The following is a 19,951-nucleotide window of genomic DNA, read 5'->3' on the forward strand; positions in this document are numbered from 1 at the left end:
GCCACCCACCCTCTGCTTGCACATCTCACGCAGTGAGGCCGTCACTACCCGCTAAGGCAACGTCCTCCTTCTGGATGGTTCGGATGGAAGGCCCTGTCACTTCCACTCTGGGGTCCCGGCTCTGCCCTCCTCCAACGTAGAAGGTGGTGAGCCTCTCTGAACCTCCCCCTGGCCATAGAGGATTTCCAGGCTGAGTGTCTGTCATCTCTCCCTTGACTCCCTGTGGCCTATTCTCAACTCAGCCCCCAGAGGGATCCTGTTAAGAAGCTCTGTCTGATCTTCTTTCACCTCCACTCAAAACCCTCCAGGAGCTTCCAGCTCAGAGGACAAGCTAAGGTCTCTTCATGGCCAGCGAGGCCCTCTACAAGGCCACCTCCCACTGCAAACCGCTCTCTTTCCATCCCTGAGTGAGAAACTCTGACAGTCCCTGACAGTTTCTGTTTTTATTGGTCAAGAATTCTTTACAAAATCCACACACACTCATCCACACACATACCAGATGCCTCCCCTGGCTTGGCCACCCCCTGCCCTGCTCTCTCCTGGGATCAGACCTTCCTGGCCTCACTCAGGGATGCCATCCTGCAGCCCGTCCAGGCTACCAGTGGAGGAGCAGAGAGAAGGAACCTCCTTTTCTCCTTCCCAGCTTAGAAACAGAAGCCTGTGCCTGACCTGTGGGGGGAGCAGGTGGGAGTGACAAGGAAGCATCGTCCCCTTCCCTCTTTCAAACTCCCTGAGTTGCCAGCTTAGGCCCCCAAGTGCCACAGCTGCTAAGGCCTTGGGATCCTCTTCTACTTGAAGCTTCCCTGTCCCCATTTTGCAGACTGGAGAATGGAGGTCCAAAGAGGGAGGATGATCTCCCCAGGTCACAGCATTGTTGCTATAGTAGAGCAGGGACTGGAACTCAGTTCTTCCCGGCTCCCAGGAGATCAGAAGAAACCCTGCTTGAAAGCCGGGACCCGGAGCAGGAGGGGAGTGCCCAGGGAGAGCAGCCCCAGGGCAGCTGAGTGAGCAGCACGGTCCGGCCAGCACTATACAGATTTGCCAAGGGTGCCCTCTGTGACTGCCCGCGTGGCTTGCTCGGGTATACAGTCCGGGTCCGTCAGGATACTGGTAGATGTACTCAGCTGGCGTAGGGAGTTCAGAACAGCTGGGAAGAGAGAGAGAGAGGGAGAGACACTTTCTGGGGTCAGGGCCCTACCCTTGGATGCTGAAGACAAAGGGATCGGGGGAGGTACTAGTTAGCAAGACTGTCAGTCATCCCCTCCTAGGATCTCTGTCTGCAGATGTCCTGGTGGCCCATCTGGGGGCATGGTGGGGATGGACAAGACCCTAGGCCACAGTGAAGACAGGCCGGACCTGGGGTCTGAGTAGGGTGGAAGCCCCTGCCCGGAGGCTTGGCAGGTGGCTCACGTACTTGGCCGGAGAGCAGGCAGGGAGCAGTACTGGTCCAGCCAGGCCAGTGAGGTCTGGCGGAGGCTCTGCAGGCTTGCCGTAGACACCATCCCATTGAAGGATTCGAACAGAGGCCGGATGAGGATGCTGAACTGGACCCAGGTCAAGGAGCAGTTCTGTCATCCAGCTGGTACCCTCACCCATTTCACATGTAGCCCTGACATCTGGCTACTGTCCAGCCTTGAACCCTAAGGACTCCTACTGTAGCCGCCCTCCCATACACTAAGGCCCTCCCAGCTCTCTGGCTCTCAGGCCCTTCCCCCAGCTCCTCCAGGACCTTCCTTCTGGGCTGGACTGTCCCCCATCCCTGGGCTTCCTGCCCTGGCTCAGTCAAGGGCTTGACCAGGTAAGGGAGTGAGAGATTCTATGTCTTCCCACAGGCCCACCCCAGTCATGTTACTCCAAGTTTAGGTTCTCCCAAACTGCCCCTGGGACTTTCTGAGGGCAGGGCTGTGGTCCCCTCACCCAGGGGGCTCCCCCTCAGTTTCCCTCTGCTCCCAGCCCATCACTGGGTAATGCTGCTGGCCAAGATGCCAGGGGCCTTGAAGAGGGGGTAGAATCGGAGCCCTTTCCTCTGGGATCAGCTCTGAGACCCTGCCCGGCCCGGGGAGCAGAGCCTGTGTCGGGCCCAGCCTGGTCCGGCTGCAGCGCTCACCCCGCCACTGGCCAAGTGAGGATACTACCCAGAACTTCCAGTTATGCAGCGTGCGGGTCCGGACATAGTCATCGAACATGTCTCGCATTTGGTCGAACCGCTGGTGTGTGATGGGCACTCCCGTAGCAGGCAGCTGCTGCTGGCACAGGCTGGGGGCACGGGGCAGGTCAGGGCGGGGAGTCAGGCAGCAGGCCCCCTGGCCCAGCGCCTGCAGGGCCCCCCCCACCCACTTGATGGCGGCATTGAGCGCCTCGATCTGGTCCCGGAGCTGCTGGGCCTCCTCCTGCTTGGCGGCTCGCTCCTGCTGCAGCATGGCGATGTACTCGGCTGTCTTCTGCAGCGTGGTGGCTTTGCTCATCTACGGCAGCACCGTAGGGCTGGGCTCAGGGACTGGGGGTCCCCCACCCCGGGACCTACTGAGGCACTGGGATGGGAGGAGGCAACCGGGTGTGTGGAGGGCCCTGGGGTGTTCCACGATGAGGCCCTGGGGCTCGGAGGTGCCAGCCTGGGCTGGAGACGCACCTTGAGGTTGGGCTGGGTGCTGAGCGTGCTCACCAACCCGTGCAGAGTGTCAAACCCCAGCTTGATGTTGAAGCGCCGCTTCTGCTCCGCAGAGATGTGTGTGATGCGCCGGTTTTCAGTCTGAGGGGGCAGAAAGCGGGGTGAGCCTAGGAGGGGGCGTGGGAGGGCCTGTGGGGAGCAAACAGACCTTAGGGTGAGAAATGGTGCCACCTTGTTGTCCGGATGGCCGCGGCTTAGGATGCGTTGAGGGGAAGAGGTGCACATGCTCAGAGTCCCCGGGCCCGGCAGGGAGTTGAGCTCCCCAGACAGCCGCTGCTCACCACCTGTGTCAGAGACAGACAGACCCACAGACAGACCAACACAGGGGAGAGGGTCCCATTTCCCTGGCCCTCTCATCCTGGCCCCAGATGTAGTCCCCCCTTCTTCCTTCCCCTCCCTCCCTCCCGCAGAGCTCCCCGATCCCTGCAACCCCTCTTTACCGCTGGGTGCTGGGGGCGAGAGCCGCTCCGCTTTGGGGACAATCAGGGGCCTGGGAGGGGCCAATGTGGCTGGACCCGGAGGTGGTCGGGGCGGTGTAGGGGCCGGGGTCGGGGGAAAGAAGGTGCAGGGGAACTCGGGGGCTATCTCCTGCTGGGGTGGAGAAGGGCAGAGAGTCGGGGTGAAGCCCCGGGGTTCACCGCCACCTCCCAGTGCCCGCCATCTTACCGGGGACCCTGGGGACCGGAGGAGGGCGCTGGACACAAGCGCAGGTTCCAGGGCTTGCTCAGGCTTGGCTGTGCACAGACAGAACTGTGAGGGCTGCTGGGGCCCCCATCCCATCATCTCCCAAGACCCCGTCCCTCCCCTCCTCACTGCCCACACCGCTTTTGGGTTCAGGGCCCAGGTCCCTCATTCCCTGCCACCTGCCCTCCGGCTGAGCCTACCCCTTAGCCTCCACCCTCTAATCCCACAGGCTCCCCGCTCCGCATCTGGTCTCCACATCCCCTTCCCAGCTCACCTGCTGTGAGCAGCTGTGCGAGGCAAGGATTGTTGCCCCCGGCAGTGGCAGGGGCCAAGGTGGGGGGGCTAGGCCTCCGCCCCCTGGGGGACTGGGTAGGGGGCTTGCCTCTGGGCCGCGTGCCTTGGGGCACGGTGAAGTGAGGCCCCAACGGGGGCTCCGAATACCCCGAGGGTAGAAGGTCTAAGGGGAAGGGGGCGGGGGCAGGGCCTGGACCCAGCTGGGGGGTGGGTGCGAAGGCCGTGGGAGCAGATGGCGGGGACACTCCCGGGGCAGGAGGGACAGGAGGGAAAGAGAATCTGGGAGAGAAGACAGGCTCTTCCTGCAGCATAGCAGGCAGTGGAGCCATGGGAGGGAAAGGGGGTGGGGCACAGGGCTCCAGGCCAAGCCCCTTGGCAGGGCTGGGGTATTGGAGGAGGGGTGGGCGTGCGGGAGTGGGTGGGAGCTTGGGCTTGGGGTCTTCAGGCAGGAGGAAATCAGAGCTCAGGAAGGCACTGGAGTCCAGAGGGCCAGGGCAGCTGCTCCGAGCCTGGTTGGGGGACAGAGGGCAGGGGAGAGAGCTAGCCTTTCTGAGGCCTCCCAGGCAGCCTCTTGCCCTGCCTGAGCTCTGGACTGGGCACTGGGAGAGTTGGGAGAAATGGTCCCTGGCCTCAGACACACACCCCAGGAAAATTATAATGTAATGAGGGGAAAGAGTGGAACCCATTTATGCACAAATTAGGCATGAGAAAGAGCATCAATCTTCCTGCCTGCCCATTCGTTCACCAAATAACTTACCAACCCATCCACCCATCCATCCATCCATCCTCCATCTATTCACCGACCTATCTATTCTCTCATCTATGAGCTAGCTCATCTACCTATATTTCTACCAGCCTACCAGGTATTAACCCATTCACCAATCCATCCAACCACCTATACTTCCTTCACTCACCCACCAACCCACCCGTAGTCCATCCATCTATCCACCATCTGTACCAGCCGCACATCCATCCACCAGCCCATTTATTGATCCACCAAACTACTTACTCATTTACAGATTCATCCACCAGCCCATCCATCCAACCAACCACTCACCTACCTATATATATATATACCAAGCTGTAAGCATCTACCCCCATCTACAACCCAGTGATCTATTCTCCAACACACCCATCCATCCACACATTCATCCGTTCACTCACTTGCTCACTCATTGGGCAACCATTTACCCAGTGCCGTTAATGTGCTTGAACTGTGCTAAGTATGAGAAGATGCAGCGGTGAGTAAAGCATAGCCCTTCCAGCAAGGAGCTCACAGTCTAGTCAAGGAGAGAGACCTCTCAAACAATGAACTATGCTAGTGCCTGAGAAGTCTGATAACGGAGGGAAAAGGCAACTATCCTAGCATCATGGGGGCAACATCTGAAGTGGGCCTGGGAGTTCCTGAACCAAAATGATGGAGTCGCTGCTTCCTAAACGCACACGCTCGGCTTCGGTCTCCCTGCTTCCGTTCCTGCTTCTCCTCCCCTCTACTGGTCTCTTCTTCTGCCCAAACCCAAGTCATTCATTAAGGCCCAGAACTCCCCCCTCTTCCAGGAAGTCTTCCACAAGCAGCCCAGCTCCACGCTCCTCTGTCCTCAGGCTCCCCCCCAACCATCTTGTCAGTTCTGCTTCATGAGGGTCTTTCCTCCCCAGCTGAACGGTGCCCTCCTGGAGGCCACAGATGGGGTCTTTCTCCCCCTCCAGTCTCTCTCGATGGACTGAGCATACTCAGGAAGTACCCTGAATACCTCCGGGGTGTGGGCAGGTGAGCTGGGCAGGGTGAGCTCACCTGCAGGCGGTTACGTCCCGAGAGGTGGGTCATGCCCGAGCAGGCAGAGGGCACCTCCGAGCCCAGGATCCCACTGCTGAGGCCAGGGTCAGCCATGGGGCCGAAGCTGGGGGGCTCCAGGAAGCTTGAGGGTGTAGGTGTCTGTGGGGGGCGGTAGTTGGTGAAGAAATCTGTAATTCAGACACACAGGGTGGCAGCTGTCAGGGTTAAGGCCGCGGCTGGAAGCAGCGGGCTGGCCCTGTCCCCAGGCTGGGCTGGCAGTGGGGTGGGGGCTGGCGAGGGAGGGGGGGCCTTCCACAGGAGATTGTGAAACTGGGAGAGTTTCTGTCTCACTCAGGGGAAGCCACAGCAGAGGCTCTGGTGGGATGGGCCTGAGTGGGAGACAGCAGGGGGATGTACGGGGGTGTCAGTGGGACACCCCAGGAAGCAGCCTTCCCACCGAGCCCCAAAACTGGCTCCAGAGGCCCCCCTTCCCCACCCCCGGCCTGGGAATCCCAGGCCTTGTCTGCTTCTGTTACCAGCTCTGCTGGGGACGTGGTGGGGCGGGGTGGTACTGGTACTGGAGACTACCGGGGAGGGAAAGGGTGGGGTCCAAGGGGAGGAGGTCTAGGATGGGGAAAAGGGCATCATGGCGTCAGGAGTTCACGGAGTGAGTTAGGGGTGAGAGGGGTTAGAAGGTCAGTGGGTCTGGGACAAGTCGGGTTTGCTGGAAGGTCAATGGGTAGGGCTACAAGGACAGAGCTCAGGAGTGTGGGTGAAGGGACTAAGGGGGGTCAGAGCAGGGGTCAGAGGGTGGGCTCAGAGCGGGGGCAGGAGTGAGGGGGTGCTGGAAGGCCTGGAAGAGCTGGCGGGGAGCGGGGCAGCCAGATTGTTTGAGGTGCGGGTTGTGTAAGCCCCAGGCTATTCTGGTTTTGGGAAGCAGCTGCCTGCGGCCTAACCACATCCCGGGCCTGGGTGCGCCCGCCCGCCCGCTCCCTTCCGGGCACCTTTCTCTGACCCTGAGCAGCCTCCTGTCTGCACCAGCTCCCAAGGCCTCCTGGTCTGGTCAGACGCGACCCCACTGGCCTTGGATGGACCCCAGCCCCCTGGCCAAGACAGGTGGTCAGGCCTTTCTCCCGGGGGCCCCCTTGAAGGAAACTCAGGAGTGGGATAAGCCAGCACCAAACCTCGAGGCTGACCGGGTCTTATTTGTGCATCTCATGTGACTGGGGGCCCGTGTGCTGCTGGATGGCCGGCTCTGCGTGTGTCAGTCTCATGTAACACCTGTCTGTCTGCCTCCCTGTGTGTCGGTCCCGCTGTCTGGAGCTCTGTCTGAGTCCGTGTGCACCTGCCCTGGTGTGAGGTGCTCAGTGTGTACACGTCTGCCCTGTGCCCACCTCTGTGTGTGTCTGTGTGTCTTTCTCGGCCACAAGGGCCGAAGGGATCTTCTTGCTGTCCTCCTGCCTCTCTTCCACAGAAGGACTGGGTGGCAGCGGGTGAGTGGCCGCCGATCCTCCACCCCCGGCCCCCAGGGACCACGGGCCTCATCACGGAGCCCCGGGATGCTCAGGGCCACAGAGCAGCTGCTGCTCACCGTGCCGCCCACTCCCCAGAACCCGGTGGGGCTCACAGAGCAGCAAGCCCAGCCCAGCCTGAGTCACCACGTCCCCTCACCACGGTGTGTCCCCACCCCACGCCCGCAGAAGGCACTTCCGAGTCCCAGCCACCCGCGGAGCCCTCCCACCCTGTCGCCCCCACTGACCTGCCATCCCCTGGCTGAGCCCCTCCCCCGCCCGGTGCTTCCCCGAGGGGCCCTCAGCCAGCCTCTCCCTGCTCCCTGAGCCCCTCCGCCAAGCCCCCTCCCTCCACAGAGTTATGGCCCCCTCACTAGGTTTCCTCTCAAGTGAGGAGCTCTTGGGGACCAAGCGGCAGCCCTGACGGCCCTGGCGCTCCCTGCCCTCCCAGTTCACGGGGCGCTCAAGGGGGCCACACTAGCCGCCTCCCCTGTGCGACCCACACCCCCTACCGTAGGTTGCCCTCGCTGGCCCCCCACTCTGGCAGCCACCCTGCACTGAGAGAAGTCGCTTCCCAGCCCCGGTCGATCAGGTTTTGCCCAGAGCCCGGGTTTGGGGGGCAGCGGCTGGGCTCCTACCTGCGGCAGGGGTCTGTGTGCCCAGACGGGGCTGCTGCCCTCCCAGGCTGGTCTGCTCCCAGGGCACTGCCATCAACACTGCTGTCCCCGCAGCCCCCAGCCCCCACCCAGGCAGGCATGGGGGTGGTTCCTCATTCCCTCGTCCCCGCCCCATAGGCTTCCACCTCTTAACTGACAGGCCCAGGACCCTGCCAGTCAGGAAGGAGTGGAGGGGTCACCCAATGCAAGCCTTGATCCCAGGAACCCCCTTTCTGCACCCAGGGCCTCAGCTGAAACAGGCTGAGCCTCCACGTCTGACCCCCAGCACGGCTCCGGAGCCCCCTAAGTGTGTGGCTCTCAGCAGCAGTCTAAGTGAAGGAAGCGATGCGAGAGACAGGCTGCTACAGAGACAAGAAGAGACGTCGGCCCACATGTGCTATATAGACATGATATCTCCGGAGGGACACGAGAAAGCGGCGACTGGTGGCCCTGGGGTTCAGGAGAGGGAGCCAGGGCCAAGGGCTACTTTAAAGAATGCTTTGTAAGATATGACTCCTGGGATTTTCTTAAAAATAACATAGGAGGGGAGAATTGGGTGAGGTCTAGATGAGATAAAATGGCCAAGAGTTGATAAATGTTGACGTTGGTGAGGATTCCATGAGGGTCAGTGAACTCCTCTCTCTCCCTACCTGTGTGTATGCTTGAAATGTTCTTTAATAAATAGTTTTTTTAATGAATTATATAAATACTGATAAATAGACCCAAACAAAGGAGAGCCATCAAAGACCCTCTCTCCCCTGAGAGAGTCCCAGCATCTACTGCTCTCCTGGGAACTCCCCAGAGCCTGCAGCTTCAACGCTCCTGGTCCCCTGTCCCCTGCTAGGTACCCTGTCTGGCTTGCTCTCACGTGAGGCCACGGCACCTGCATCCCAAGGCCAGACAAAGGGAGACCAGGAAGATCCCTCAGAAATCACCCAGATCATCTGCCCTCCCAGAGGGGCCTGGGACTGGCCTGAGGTCTCAAGCGTACTGGGGCTTTCCTCCCACTGACCCTGACCATCCACTCACCCAGGAGGAGGGGCCTGCCCCACCTGAGATCTCCATGAAGTCATCCAGGCTGGGCTGCAGAGGCGTCAGGTCTGGCTGGATCATGTCAGCGTTGCCAACATAGGCTGGAGGGGGCAGTGGTGATGTCAGCAGCATCGGGCAGGGCGAAGTGGGGGCACCCATGCCTGGCCATCCTCCCTTGGCTGCCTGGATCCCCTCAGGCCTCCCTTTCCTGGCGCAGCCCCTCACCGTCCTCGGGGGGCAGCTGCAGGGGTGTAGGGCCGGGCTGAGTCATGGTGAAGAGTGTGTCGGAGATGTCGGACAGAAAGCAGTCGAGATCCAGAAGCTGCCGCCCGCCGGTCTCCTCCTCTGGGCCCGCCAGCAGGACGGGCACCACGCTGGTGAAGAGCTGCTCGCACCATCGCTCCGGCGGCTGCCACCCCCCTTCCACCTGAGGAGACAGAGCTGTCAGCAGCCCCAGGTGGGCTCCACTGCCCTACTCCTTCCCAGTCTGGAGACACAGGGGTCTCCCACCACCCCCTGCCTGGGGGATGAAGTGGTCAGCCATCCAGGGGGCCTCTCTGCAGACAGCCCCTCCTCTCCTCTCTCCGGTGGACCCAGTTTGCTGCCTGAAAGGCTAGGGTCACCCCACTGGCCTCCAACAACTACTCCCAGGAGAGAGGCTGGGGTGGCCTGCTGAAGAGATGAGGGTCCCTTCCTGCCCCTACACTTTTCCCTACCTGGGTCCCCAGTTCTTAGAGCCCCATGCTTCCCCACCACTTGCTTAGTGAACCAGAAGGCTTGGGGTCTTCCCACCACTGCGCTCCAATGCTGCCCTTCCCAAGAGGAGAAAAGCTCAATTAATCAACCAGAGGACACACCCACTCCACTCACGTCCCACCCTCACCCCACCACCACTGCCTCGCCCACCCAGAGGGAAGCATCCATTCTCTGGGTCCAGGGAGCACCCACCTGCTTTGGGGCCAGGAGATCCCCTTCCCTGCTGGACTTACGGAGCTGCAGGAACACACAAAGGTGGACACTGGATCCCTTTCCGCTCCTCCATCGCTCCCCGCCAAGGCCTCCCTACTCACTAGCTCCCCCAGATCAACCGGATCCCTCACTTCCCCTCGGAAGCTCTTTGGCCCTGGGAGGTAAGGAGGTTGCGAGGAGGCCCTGTGGCCACTGGGTGGCGCTGTCGGCCTGGGTCTTAATGGAGGACAGGGTCGGGGTTGGGGTTGGGGGGGAAGCCCTCCGGGGCTCTTGCAAGAGAGGCCGTGGCCAGAAGTCGCAGGGGAAAGGGCCCCCCACTGACCCGCTTCTTGTAGTAGATGCGCCACTTATGGTACTCGCGCATGACCACCTCGATGCGCCGCTTCCAATAATTCCCCTCCAAGACGACGGCCTGAGGAGGGCCGGGTAGGGGACTCAGTGCGAGGGGCGGCACTGACCCCACCCCTCACCCAGTCTCCCTCTGGGCCAGCCCCTCCCGCTCAGCATGAGGAGTGATGGGCAGGAGGGGCCTGGCTTGGTGGGGCGGCAGGTGGTTGGTCCCGTGGTCTCAGCTACCTCCGGTTTCCGGTGCTCATCAGCCTCAGGCCCCTGCAGGGGGGTCACGAAGCCACACACGGGGCTCTTCCTCCGCTCCACATCTGAGAGAAGAGCGCCAGGTCAGGGGTGTCCAGCTCCCTCATCTCCCATCCAAGGGGACTGGGACTCAAGTGCCACACTATGAAATCCTGCTTGGCCTTCCATGCTCTGATTAAGTGCCACCTCCTCCAGGAAGCCTTGCTGCCTGCTCTAGCTCTCCCAGATCTCCCTCTTCTATGAGACCCTGTAAAACAAACCTCCCACACCCCATCTGCCCCCTTGGGAGCCTAGTAGGTGTGCAGGCAATGCTTGCTGAATGGCATTGTTGGGCCACACGAAGTTAATTGCCCCAAGAAGGTCCTGGTCAGGCTGGCGGGCTAGAGGTCCAGAGCCCTGGTCCCCTGCTTCAGGATACCCAATTCCATCTGAGAGCCACCGCTGGCCCACTTCAGGCCACCTGCCTGAGCCCTTTCTCTGCCTCCTCCACTCCCATCCCTGTCTTCAACCTTATCTCTCTCCAGGCTCCTTTTTGGCCTATAAACAAATTCCAGGCTCTCCTTTACCTCTCAAACCTTCCCCTTCCTTTGCTTCCCAACAAGCTAAATTTCTTCCCATCACCCCTTTGCTTTCCTCCCAGACTCTGGCAGACCTGTCACTCACCACATCCACCTCTGCCCTCCCAGTTGCATTGTCGCCTCCGGTACCTCAGCATCTGCCCGCACACCCACCCCGCTGGCCCAGCTCCTGAACTCAAGGCTCTGGCCCTCCCCAGTCCTGTCCTCCGAGACCTTGGCTGCAGGGCACCCTCCTCCTCCCTAAGCCCCGGGAACCTTCCCTCTGTTCTCCTACCTCCCTGACCACTTTTCACTGGCCCTTCTGCCAGGCCCGCTCCCCCTAGCCTCTCTCACCCTGCTCCTTTCCAGTTTCAGACCCATCTTCCAGCTGCCTGGGGAACCTCCATTAGGAAGTCTCAAAACATCACTCTCAGACGTTTGGGAACTTCCCTCCCAAGCCCATGCCTCCTCTGGACTGCCAACACTGCATCCCAGTCTCCCAGCTCCCCACCATCTCCCAGTGTCCCCATCTAATCCTTGGACTAACCCTCTCAATCCCAAGGGTGTGTGGCATTTCTTCCACCGTCCCCTCCCCTCCATATTCTCACTGTTCCCCCTGGTCTGGTGTCATTTCTCGCCTAGACCTCCCTGACTCCAGCCTCACACTCTCCAGCCCATCTTCCTGCTGCGGCCAAGTCAATTCTTCCTAAAGGGCAGTACAGGCCTGAACCCCTCCATGGCTCCCTGAACCTCCAGGATAAAGCCCACACCCCTTAGCTTGGCTTCCAAGCCCTCCGGGACTGGCCCCACTGCTTCTCCTGCCTTTCCATTGCCTTCATATGCCCCACCTTGAAGCCAGACCCTAACCCCCCCGCCCACAACAGCTCTCTGGTTTTATTCTACGTGGAATCCCCTTCCCTTCCCTCTGCCTCATCACGTCTGCCCGCCCATCAGGATAGCCTAGGGCTGCTCCTGTTCTAGGAAGCTTTCCCTTGTCTGAAACCCCATGGTCCCATGTGCCTCACTTTCCACCCTGCCTTGGCCATTTCTCTACATGCTGGCCTCTCCGTTGGGAGTGAAGGCAGAAGCTGTTGCTTTTAGCCCCAAATCCTTACATCTGGCACAGAGCTTGGCACACAGCAGTCCAGGCTGCGTGGACTCCTGGGGGTTAGAGCAAGGAGGATCTCAGAGTATCTGTTCCTGGCTGCCTAGCTGAGGATATGAGCACCAGGAAAGACTGGGCTTGCCCAGGGCCCCCAGAGAGTCAGTGCTGAGCAGCCCTGGTTAGGCTCTGCCCTCCCCCACTTGGCAACCCTGTGCTCTGGACAGAAGGGCAGGGATCATGGGGCTTCCTAGAGCTGGGACATGCTTTATTTAACAATGATAAGTTCATCCATTCATGCAGCCTCCTAGGCCCTTGCACCTATGCTGGGATAGATGCTGGGACAGGGGATCCATGAATGGATCGGGGAGGAATCTTCCAGCTTAGTGGGAGAGACAGGAAAGCACACACATCACATGAGCTAAAGCAAGGTGGAGAGTCAGCTCATGAGAGGTGCTCTGGGATACCAGAGGAAATCAAGATGACTTGGGGGTGTGGAAAAGGAAGGGCTCTTGGAGGCCAGGAGCCTGCCGAAAGGGTGGGGGTGTGAGGGGGAGGAGCCAGGCAGCCCTCCAGCAACCCCACTCCTCCCCCTTTCCTGAAGCCCCCCTTCAAACTTTCCGTGTTCAGGGAGGAGGAGTCCTGACATTGGTTAGAGGCCTGCTGTTGCTATTATCGCAATAATAGTAGTAAATCCCAGCAGCTCACCTTCAGGGAGCCCTTGTGTGTTTCAGGCCCTGTGCTGAGATACGGACCATCTATCTCGCTGAAAACTCACAGCAAACCTCAGCAATAGGATCTATTATGATTCCCACTCGACAGATGAGCAAGCACCAACTGGGGGAGGCTAGAGACTTTCCCAAGGTCACCCAGCTAGGGTGTGCTGGAACTTGACTCAACCCCCCTCTGACTTAGAACTTGGGGTCCTTCCATCAACTTGTGCCACAAGCTGGGTGAGGACCCCTGGGTGGCACCAGAAATTTCTTCTGCAGAGAGAAGGGTCTGCACCCCATCCAGCTTTGAGGGGAAAGGGTACAGGGTGAAAGCTCAGGGTGGGGTGGGAGGGTGAGGGAGTTAGAGACACCTTCTCCCCCCGGCCTATCAGCTTCCTGGTTTGGGCAGGGCCCGTCCTTAACATTCTCAGGCGAGGGCTGGAAGCCAGCCAGCTGGGAGCAGTGAAAGGAGCGCTGGGCTGAGTTGCAGAGCCCTGAACTCACAGCCAGTCATAGCTCTGCTCCTTTTATGCTCAGTGACCCTGAGTAAGTCACTCGCCTTCTGGGTCTCACTTGCTCATCCATAAAATGGGGGTGATAAAACCTATCTCCCAGGGTTGCTAGGAAGCCTTAAATAAGATGATTTAGGAAAGTGCCGGGCACAAAGATGAATAGAAACCAAAAACAAACAAACAAAAAAAACCCACTTGTTTTCTCTGCTTGAATGGAATCCAGCGGGGCCACTACAGAGAATACCGTGTGTGCTCCCTCCTACGCTGTGTGTTCCCAGCTCAGTGCAGCCTTTGATCCTACAGGAGGACCTCACTGAGCTGGACAAGGTCCAGCACAGGTCTCTCAGCCTCTGCTACCCTGCCATGGGGCATAGGTGGGTTTTGTATCCCCAAATGAATGACCGTGACCTCCTCAAGGGTACATCGGATTCAACCATCATTTATTAAGCACCAACTTTGTGCCAGTCCTGTTCATACCCATTATCCCCATGCCAGCCATCAAAGTTAGGACTCTTGGCCTCATTTTATAGATGAAAAAATGGGTTCAGAGAGGTTAGACAACTTGCCTGCAGTCACACAGCCAGCAAGGGGCAGAGACAGGGTAGGAAACCAGCTCTGGGTGACTCCAAGACCAGAGTCCCTTCCACATGGCCTCTCTGGGCCCCCTCCCCCCAAATCTCCATGGTGGGGAACCTAAGGATGTCAGTGGAAGGCTGGTAGAGACCCACCAGGATCTGAGTTTCCCCTTTGCAAAGGGGTGTGATTGGCCCGGATAGTACTGAACGCCTCTTTCTACCCTGGCATTTGAGGCACCTGACTACACTAATGGGATGCAGAATGGGCCTTGAACTGTTCCCCAAATCTCAGCTAACTTTAGGACTTCCGAAGGGTGACCCCTGCTGTGTCCAACTTCACAGTGGAGAGCGCCCTTTGGGACACATCCCCCAAGACCCTCTGGGTTTAGAAGCTGTTGAGGGGTCCTGACGCTGGGGACCTGGCCTCCCCCAAAGCTCTCTGTGGCTGCTGGCCCTGAGGGCCCTGGGGGTTTCCGGGGCGGCCCCTTTGTCAGCCCTCCTGCTGGGGCCTGTGGTGCCCACTCACACTGGATATACCAGGCCCTCCAGATGGCGTTGTTGAGGCGGATCTTGTCCCGGCACAGCAGCTTGAGGCCTTTGAAATTCTTCCACTTGGGAGAAACCAGCTTGCCACTGTCAGAGGGAGAGGGCTGGGTCAGGGGGGGCGTGGAGAAAGGGGATGGTTGGAGGGGGCTGGCTCCACTTTCTTCCCATGCACGAGGCACTCATCTATGGTGGGCAACTTGATGGACACCCCTCCCAAATCCTGCCCCTCACTCTAATCTGCCTGAAATGTCTACCCTGAGAGGCAGACCTTTAAAATACTCTCCCAGGTCCCCACTTGGGGCCTCTGTGTTCTTTGGTGAGACCTGCTGAAATCTGTTGATCAGCTCAGGTGTCAGAAAGACAATGTCCATTGGCCTCACAGGCATCTATCTCATAGGCGGGCTAAGGAGGGTTTTCGCCTGTTTCTTACTTAAGGAAACTGAGGGTCAAGAAACGAAGGGGACATGTCCAAGGTCACATGACATGATGGGGACTCACTCAGGACCTGTGGCTTTTTCTCCACCAGTCTCACTGGCCCCCTTAGGCCTAGGGGACGGGTAAGGTTTGTCTGAGTAGAGACAGAGCCTCTTCACCAGAGGCAGCCTCCAAGCAGCCAGCCACTGCCTTTTCACTGCCCTTCTGGTGTCTGCCCAGCCCAGAATCCCAGGATGGCAATCTGGACTGACCTGGAAGGTGCACCCCTTCCCAGGGGTGTGTGCAACACAATAGCCACCAGGGCCCACCCAAAGGAAGGCAGCTAGGATGGTAGAGTGATGGGCAGGGGGCACCTTGACCCTAACCCTGATCCTGACCCTAACCCTAGTAGCCAATCAAATCCATGAGACGGAAGGGCTCTACCAGGTGAGGGGCTTGACTCTCAGGGTCCTGATGGGCACAGGCCAAGTCTGCCACCCCCGGGGAGCTGGCCTAGGAGGCCAAGATGTTCAGGGTCTTAGACCCCTGCTGGCCCCTCCCTCGCTCCTCATGATTCACAAGCTGGGTTATGCATGAGTCCCCTCTGGCCCAGCTTCTCCAACCCTTGCTCACATGGAAGGCTGAGGCCCCAAGGCTCAGTCTTTCAGAACGCCAGGCCTGCTCTCTCCAGGGCCCTCTCCCAGTTCCTGGGGGTGAGGGGCAGGTGGGTGGCAGTCTGGCTCCTGCAGTCCCTTGAGTGCATGGGTCACTGAGTCCCCTCTACTCTCTGGTCTCCAAGCTCCTGTGTTTGCTCTGGGGTTGGGGGGGGACTGCTACCCCCAGGCACAACAGGCCTCATTACCCAAATAGAGTACATGGCCCAAGCACCCAGGCCCGCTGGCTGGCCCCTTTCCCTCCTAAGTCAGATAAACACCATCTGTCTAGACAGGAGACATGGAGTAGGGGCACTCTGATACCTCCTGGGCCAGCTTCTTCTGTGGCACCTGGGGGGACTCCTGAGTTTGTTGCCCCAGCCTGTATCCCAGCAACCTCCCAGCCCACTCTGATCACCCCGCGCCCTACCCCCAGCCTGCCTGCCCTCCCTCCTCCATTTCCCTGCTGAGGCTACAGCGTGGCCAGGCAGGGCTGGGGGAGGTGAGACAGTGACATCCACGCCCAGGAGGAAAGGATTTGGTCTGTGCTGGGCCTGTTGGCTGGGAGGTGAGGAGAGGGGCCCAGCCTGGAGCCAAAAGCCTGTGACCAGGGTTCAAGGGATTCTTACAAGCAATAGAAATTCTGGGAATCTTGGGGATGGGATGGAGAAAACTCAGAACACCCCGCCCTCCCCTGCCCACACACACATATCTACCTTGTGGAAATTTCCCTGGAAATTTCCTTAGAGTCCTGCTTGCTCCACCTCACTCCTGAGGCCATTCTTTCCATAGCTAGCCAGCTCTGACCATGAACAAGTGTTTTCTTGGAACTTCCAGAACCTGCCTCCCTGAGGGTTCCACCCGCAGAACCATGGAACACGGGCCTCCTCCCAGTGCAGCAGTCCTCTCTCTGCCCATACAGCCCTGCTGAGGGTGAAAGCTGGTCAGACGTCTACAGGCTGTTCTCCGGGTCAAGCTGGCCAGTTCTTCCTGGCACCTCTGGACTCCTTGCTTTGCTGTCCCTGCCCATCTCCTTACTCTCTTGGGATACCCCAGCTTCCACAATCCGCTCCCCTCCAAGGAACCCCTACAATTAGGGGTCTTTAAGGGCTAAAACACTGTCCCAGTCTGAGCCTCAGTTTTTTCCTCTATGGGGGAACTCAAAGACTCCTCTGACACTGAGCCACTACCATCCCTGGCACTTAGGACCCCACCCGGGGCGGGCCACAGAGGTTGAATATTCTGGGGGTTTAGGGAGAAAGCCCAGCCCTCTCTACCCCAGCTGCCCCTGAATGGGGTCACATCAGCTTCCAGTCAGCCTCCTAGTGTGGGCGGTTCCTGGAGTGTGCTCTGCCCCCTGCCTTGCCATTTCCCCTGAACCTCCCCTTTTGGTCACTGTGGTCTGAGATAGGGGCATGAGCCAGCCCAGGCAGAGCAGTGTGTAATGTAAAGCAGAAAGCTTAAGTTGGGAATGGATGGGAAAAGGGGGACCCTGGGGGAGTCTGGGGAGCAGGGGTGCCCAAATCTGGTGTACCGTGACCTTAGATGCCCTTTCCCAGGAGGTCCCCTGATGTCCGAGGAGGGGCGGGAGGAAGGGATGGGAATTTGAACTTTCCACACAGGTCTGGCGCTCTGGATGATCAGATTGCAACACGACCTGGGCCCGGGGCCAGAGTGTGTGGGCCAAGGTTACAAAGCGTCCAGCCAATGGAGTCGAGGCTGGGCGCCACAGTGGGGGGTGGGCAACACTCTTCCCCAATCCCCACCGCAGCTCTGGATCCCAGTCAGAGCAAGTGCAGGTCTGTAACCAGCGGTTCTCAGAAGAGGAGGAGGAGCCGCAGAGGAAGAGGAATATTTACACAGAGAAAAGATCAAGGCTGGCCGATCCCCCTTTCTCCCCTACGGTTCTCGGTTGATAATTTATCCTGGTCCCTCCGCTCCGGGGAACTTTGCTCTCCGGGGCACTGAGCCAGGACCCCGGTTCGCGCCCTCCCCTGGGACACAGGAGTGGAGCTGGGGCCGGGCGCGGCCGGCGTGCTCTGCGACGCGCCAATCAGGGGTCTCAGGCAACATTAGGCGCTCAGCCTCGCGTGGCGACCCGGGTGGGCGAGGCCACGCCGCCCGGAGACCAGCCCCGCGCGGCCTGCAACACCCACTGCCGGACCACGGCTGGGAAACTAAGAGTTGCGCCCCTCTGGGCCGGCCGGGGCACCCTCCTCCCGCCACCCTCGACCTAGCAGGTCAAGAACAGGTGTTCCGGCAATTGAGGGGTGCAGGGTGGACGAGAGACTGGGTTTCAGTCGACGTTGGCTATGAATTGGGACAACATGGGCGCGAGGTGTATCGCGAGGGTGCAAGAATAGAGCGGGCCTGGGCGGGGACTGCTGCGTTGGGAGCGGAAGGCTGCAGGTTGTCCGGTGGAGTGGCCCCCGGAGTGGAGGGTGGGAATGTTAGGATGGCCAAGGGTCCTGGGAGCGCAAGGGATGCCCTGGGGGCATTCTTTGGGGGCAGAGGGGTCGGGACGGGAGAGAGAGGCCCGCGGTGGGCCTACGGAGGTCGAGGTGGAGGGCAGGAGATCCCAGCCTTAGGGAAGGGGGTCTCGGTGCTGAGGAATGGGAACCAGGAGGCGCGTAAGCATGTCGGGAGCCAGTGGGCTGGGCCGGGGTCAGAGGACGCTCCGGGCTGGGGAGAGGAGGGTATCCAGGATGTCGCCGGAGTCTCTGAGAGCAGCCGGGACCAAGGCTGGGGGCCGGGTGGGGTGTCCGGGGCCCCAGCGCGCGGTGCCGCCATGGAGGGCCGAGGTCGTCGGCCCCGAAGCCCCCCTCACCTGTAGGCCAGGCTCATGCACTCGAAGAGGCGGGTGAGTGTGGGGTCGATGCTGCGCGGCCCGAAGTCGGCGAGCCCCAGGGGCCCCTCCTGGTCGCGCCGCCGGGTCAGCGAGTCGCTGTGCGGCGATGACACCATGAAGTGACCGCTGTGGATGACCTGCGAGCGGAGCAGCCCGCCTGCGCTGCGCCGGGTACTTGGGTCCTCCGAGTCTGTGTCTGAGTCTGAATCCGGGCTGGGGACGACCCGCGGGCCCTGCAAGCCCGCGACCAGACCCGCCAGCGCTCCGGCCGTGGCCATAGCCGCCGCCGCCTCGCCTGGGCTAGGTGCAGCTGCCCGCGCAACCCTTGGGGCCAGGCCGGCTCATTAGCATAGCCCCGCCCTCCAACCACGATAGGTCGCTCGAGGGGCGGGGCCTCGTGGCGTGTGGGAGTGGACGGGGCTGTCTTAAATTAGCATAATCAATGCGCCAGGTGTGAGAACGCTGGCCTGGAGCTCCCGCGGTCTAGAGTTTGGAAGAGGAGGAGGTCCCTATGTCCCCTCCCGTCTTTCCTTATGCTGTAACCACTTGGAGTCCTGGTGGAACCGCCCCTACTTCACCCAAAAGGGGTCTCAAGAAGAGTCGTTCACACCTGAGCCAGAAAGCGCCTCAGTGCCAGGGATTCCTGCCCCCAGGGGTGCCCTCCCGTGAAGCCCCTCACCTAACTACTGCCCCCCTGCTCTCTTTGATCTCCCGGCTCACATTCACTCTCTCAGTGCTCCACGCAGCTGGAAGCACCCACCTCTCAGAAGTCTCGCGTGGCCTACCCACAGGACGGTCTCAATACCTCCAGTTACCATTATAATCATCACTGCACCTGCACAGAGGTCCTGGGGGTTAGATGAGCGTGAATCCTGCCTGGCCACGCAGGATCGTTACCAGTGGTGATGGGTAATCGCTGGCAAGGCAGAGCCTTGGTCACCCTCCCCTGGACATCCCCTAGGCAGGCCATCTGCTCTGGGCCCCCTCCTCTCACCGACCCAGTGGTCCACCTTGTGTTCCTGTTTCTGAAGGCCCTCTTCTCACCCAGAGGACACAAACTAGGCTGTTCGGTCTGAGGCAATCACACCTGTCACCTCACTGGCGCCTTTAACAATCCTTAGAGGTAGAGTTCTTGCCCCACATCAGAGCGGGCACCAGAGTCCACAGGAGTGCAAACAGGCCCACGGATCTACAGAGGGACAGCCACAAAGCCTGGTCTAGAAGAATTCCGGCATTCCCACCCAGGGCTATCTCTGGTTCGGGGACAGGTGAGGGCTGGAGGCAAATGTTAACCTCCCTTGGTTTTGCAGAGGGTGTGGCCTAGTTAACACACAGGAGGGAAAGGGGAGGAAGTGGTCATTTGGGGGCTGAAGGCTTGGAAAAGGTTCCCCCATACACTTTCTTCCATCCCCTGGTAGAATCACACAGCTCCCACAATCAAACAGCAGTGCCCCGAGGGCCCCTGGGACCGCTTGAGGTGCCGAAATGGTTACCCAGGCTGGTCACAGGCCAGCCCTTCCACACACCACGTCCCTTGGACAGGTTCCCTCTGTCCCTGACAAACAGTCACCTCACATTCCCAGGAGCCCCAGCTGCCCTGCTCCACTTGCCCCCTGCTGCTCTCTGCAGGTGTTCATTCTCCCTGCCCACCTCTCCCAAATTCTGGGACTCCTCGTATGCCCACCTCAGCCTGCCTCCTCTGGAGAGAGGGCCCTCCCTAAGTGGCCCTTTTGGGATCCCTGGCACAGTGGATTTCCCTTATGTGCCTGTCTGACTTCTCCCCTGGCCTCTGGGCCCTGAGGCAGAACTGTGTCCTAGAGTATCTGAGCCCCCATGCTGGGCACCCAGG

General features: G+C 60.0%; 1 protein-coding gene across 8 annotated transcripts; it reads right to left on the minus strand.

Annotated features, from left to right (window-relative positions):
• Positions 1-428: 428 nt before the first annotated feature.
• MLXIPL (MLX interacting protein like) lies at positions 429-19,726 on the minus strand. 8 transcript variants are annotated; one of them, XM_067705896.1, is made up of 17 exons: positions 18,082-19,723; positions 14,168-14,274; positions 10,165-10,247; positions 9,911-10,000; positions 9,568-9,612; positions 8,845-9,046; positions 8,640-8,720; positions 5,439-5,608; positions 3,627-4,155; positions 3,335-3,402; positions 3,109-3,259; positions 2,840-2,952; positions 2,630-2,749; positions 2,338-2,465; positions 2,133-2,256; positions 1,415-1,544; positions 429-1,147 (listed from the first exon to the last, which is right to left on the minus strand). In XM_067705896.1, the coding sequence occupies exons 1-17, from the start codon at positions 18,378-18,380 to the stop codon at positions 1,029-1,031; spliced, it is 2,559 nt and encodes an 852-aa protein (XP_067561997.1). In that variant the 5' UTR covers positions 18,381-19,723; the 3' UTR covers positions 429-1,028. The 8 variants fall into 8 exon arrangements, with proteins under 8 accessions (XP_067561997.1, XP_067561994.1, XP_067561993.1 ...); XM_067705893.1 differs by having other exon boundaries at positions 2,133-2,465; positions 3,109-3,256; positions 18,082-19,725; XM_067705892.1 differs by having other exon boundaries at positions 2,133-2,465; positions 18,082-19,725.
• Positions 19,727-19,951: the final 225 nt, after the last annotated feature.

The sequence above is a fragment of the Pseudorca crassidens genome, chromosome 15 (genome assembly GCF_039906515.1).
Source record: "Pseudorca crassidens isolate mPseCra1 chromosome 15, mPseCra1.hap1, whole genome shotgun sequence".
NCBI classification, from domain to species: Eukaryota; Metazoa; Chordata; class Mammalia; order Artiodactyla; family Delphinidae; genus Pseudorca; species Pseudorca crassidens.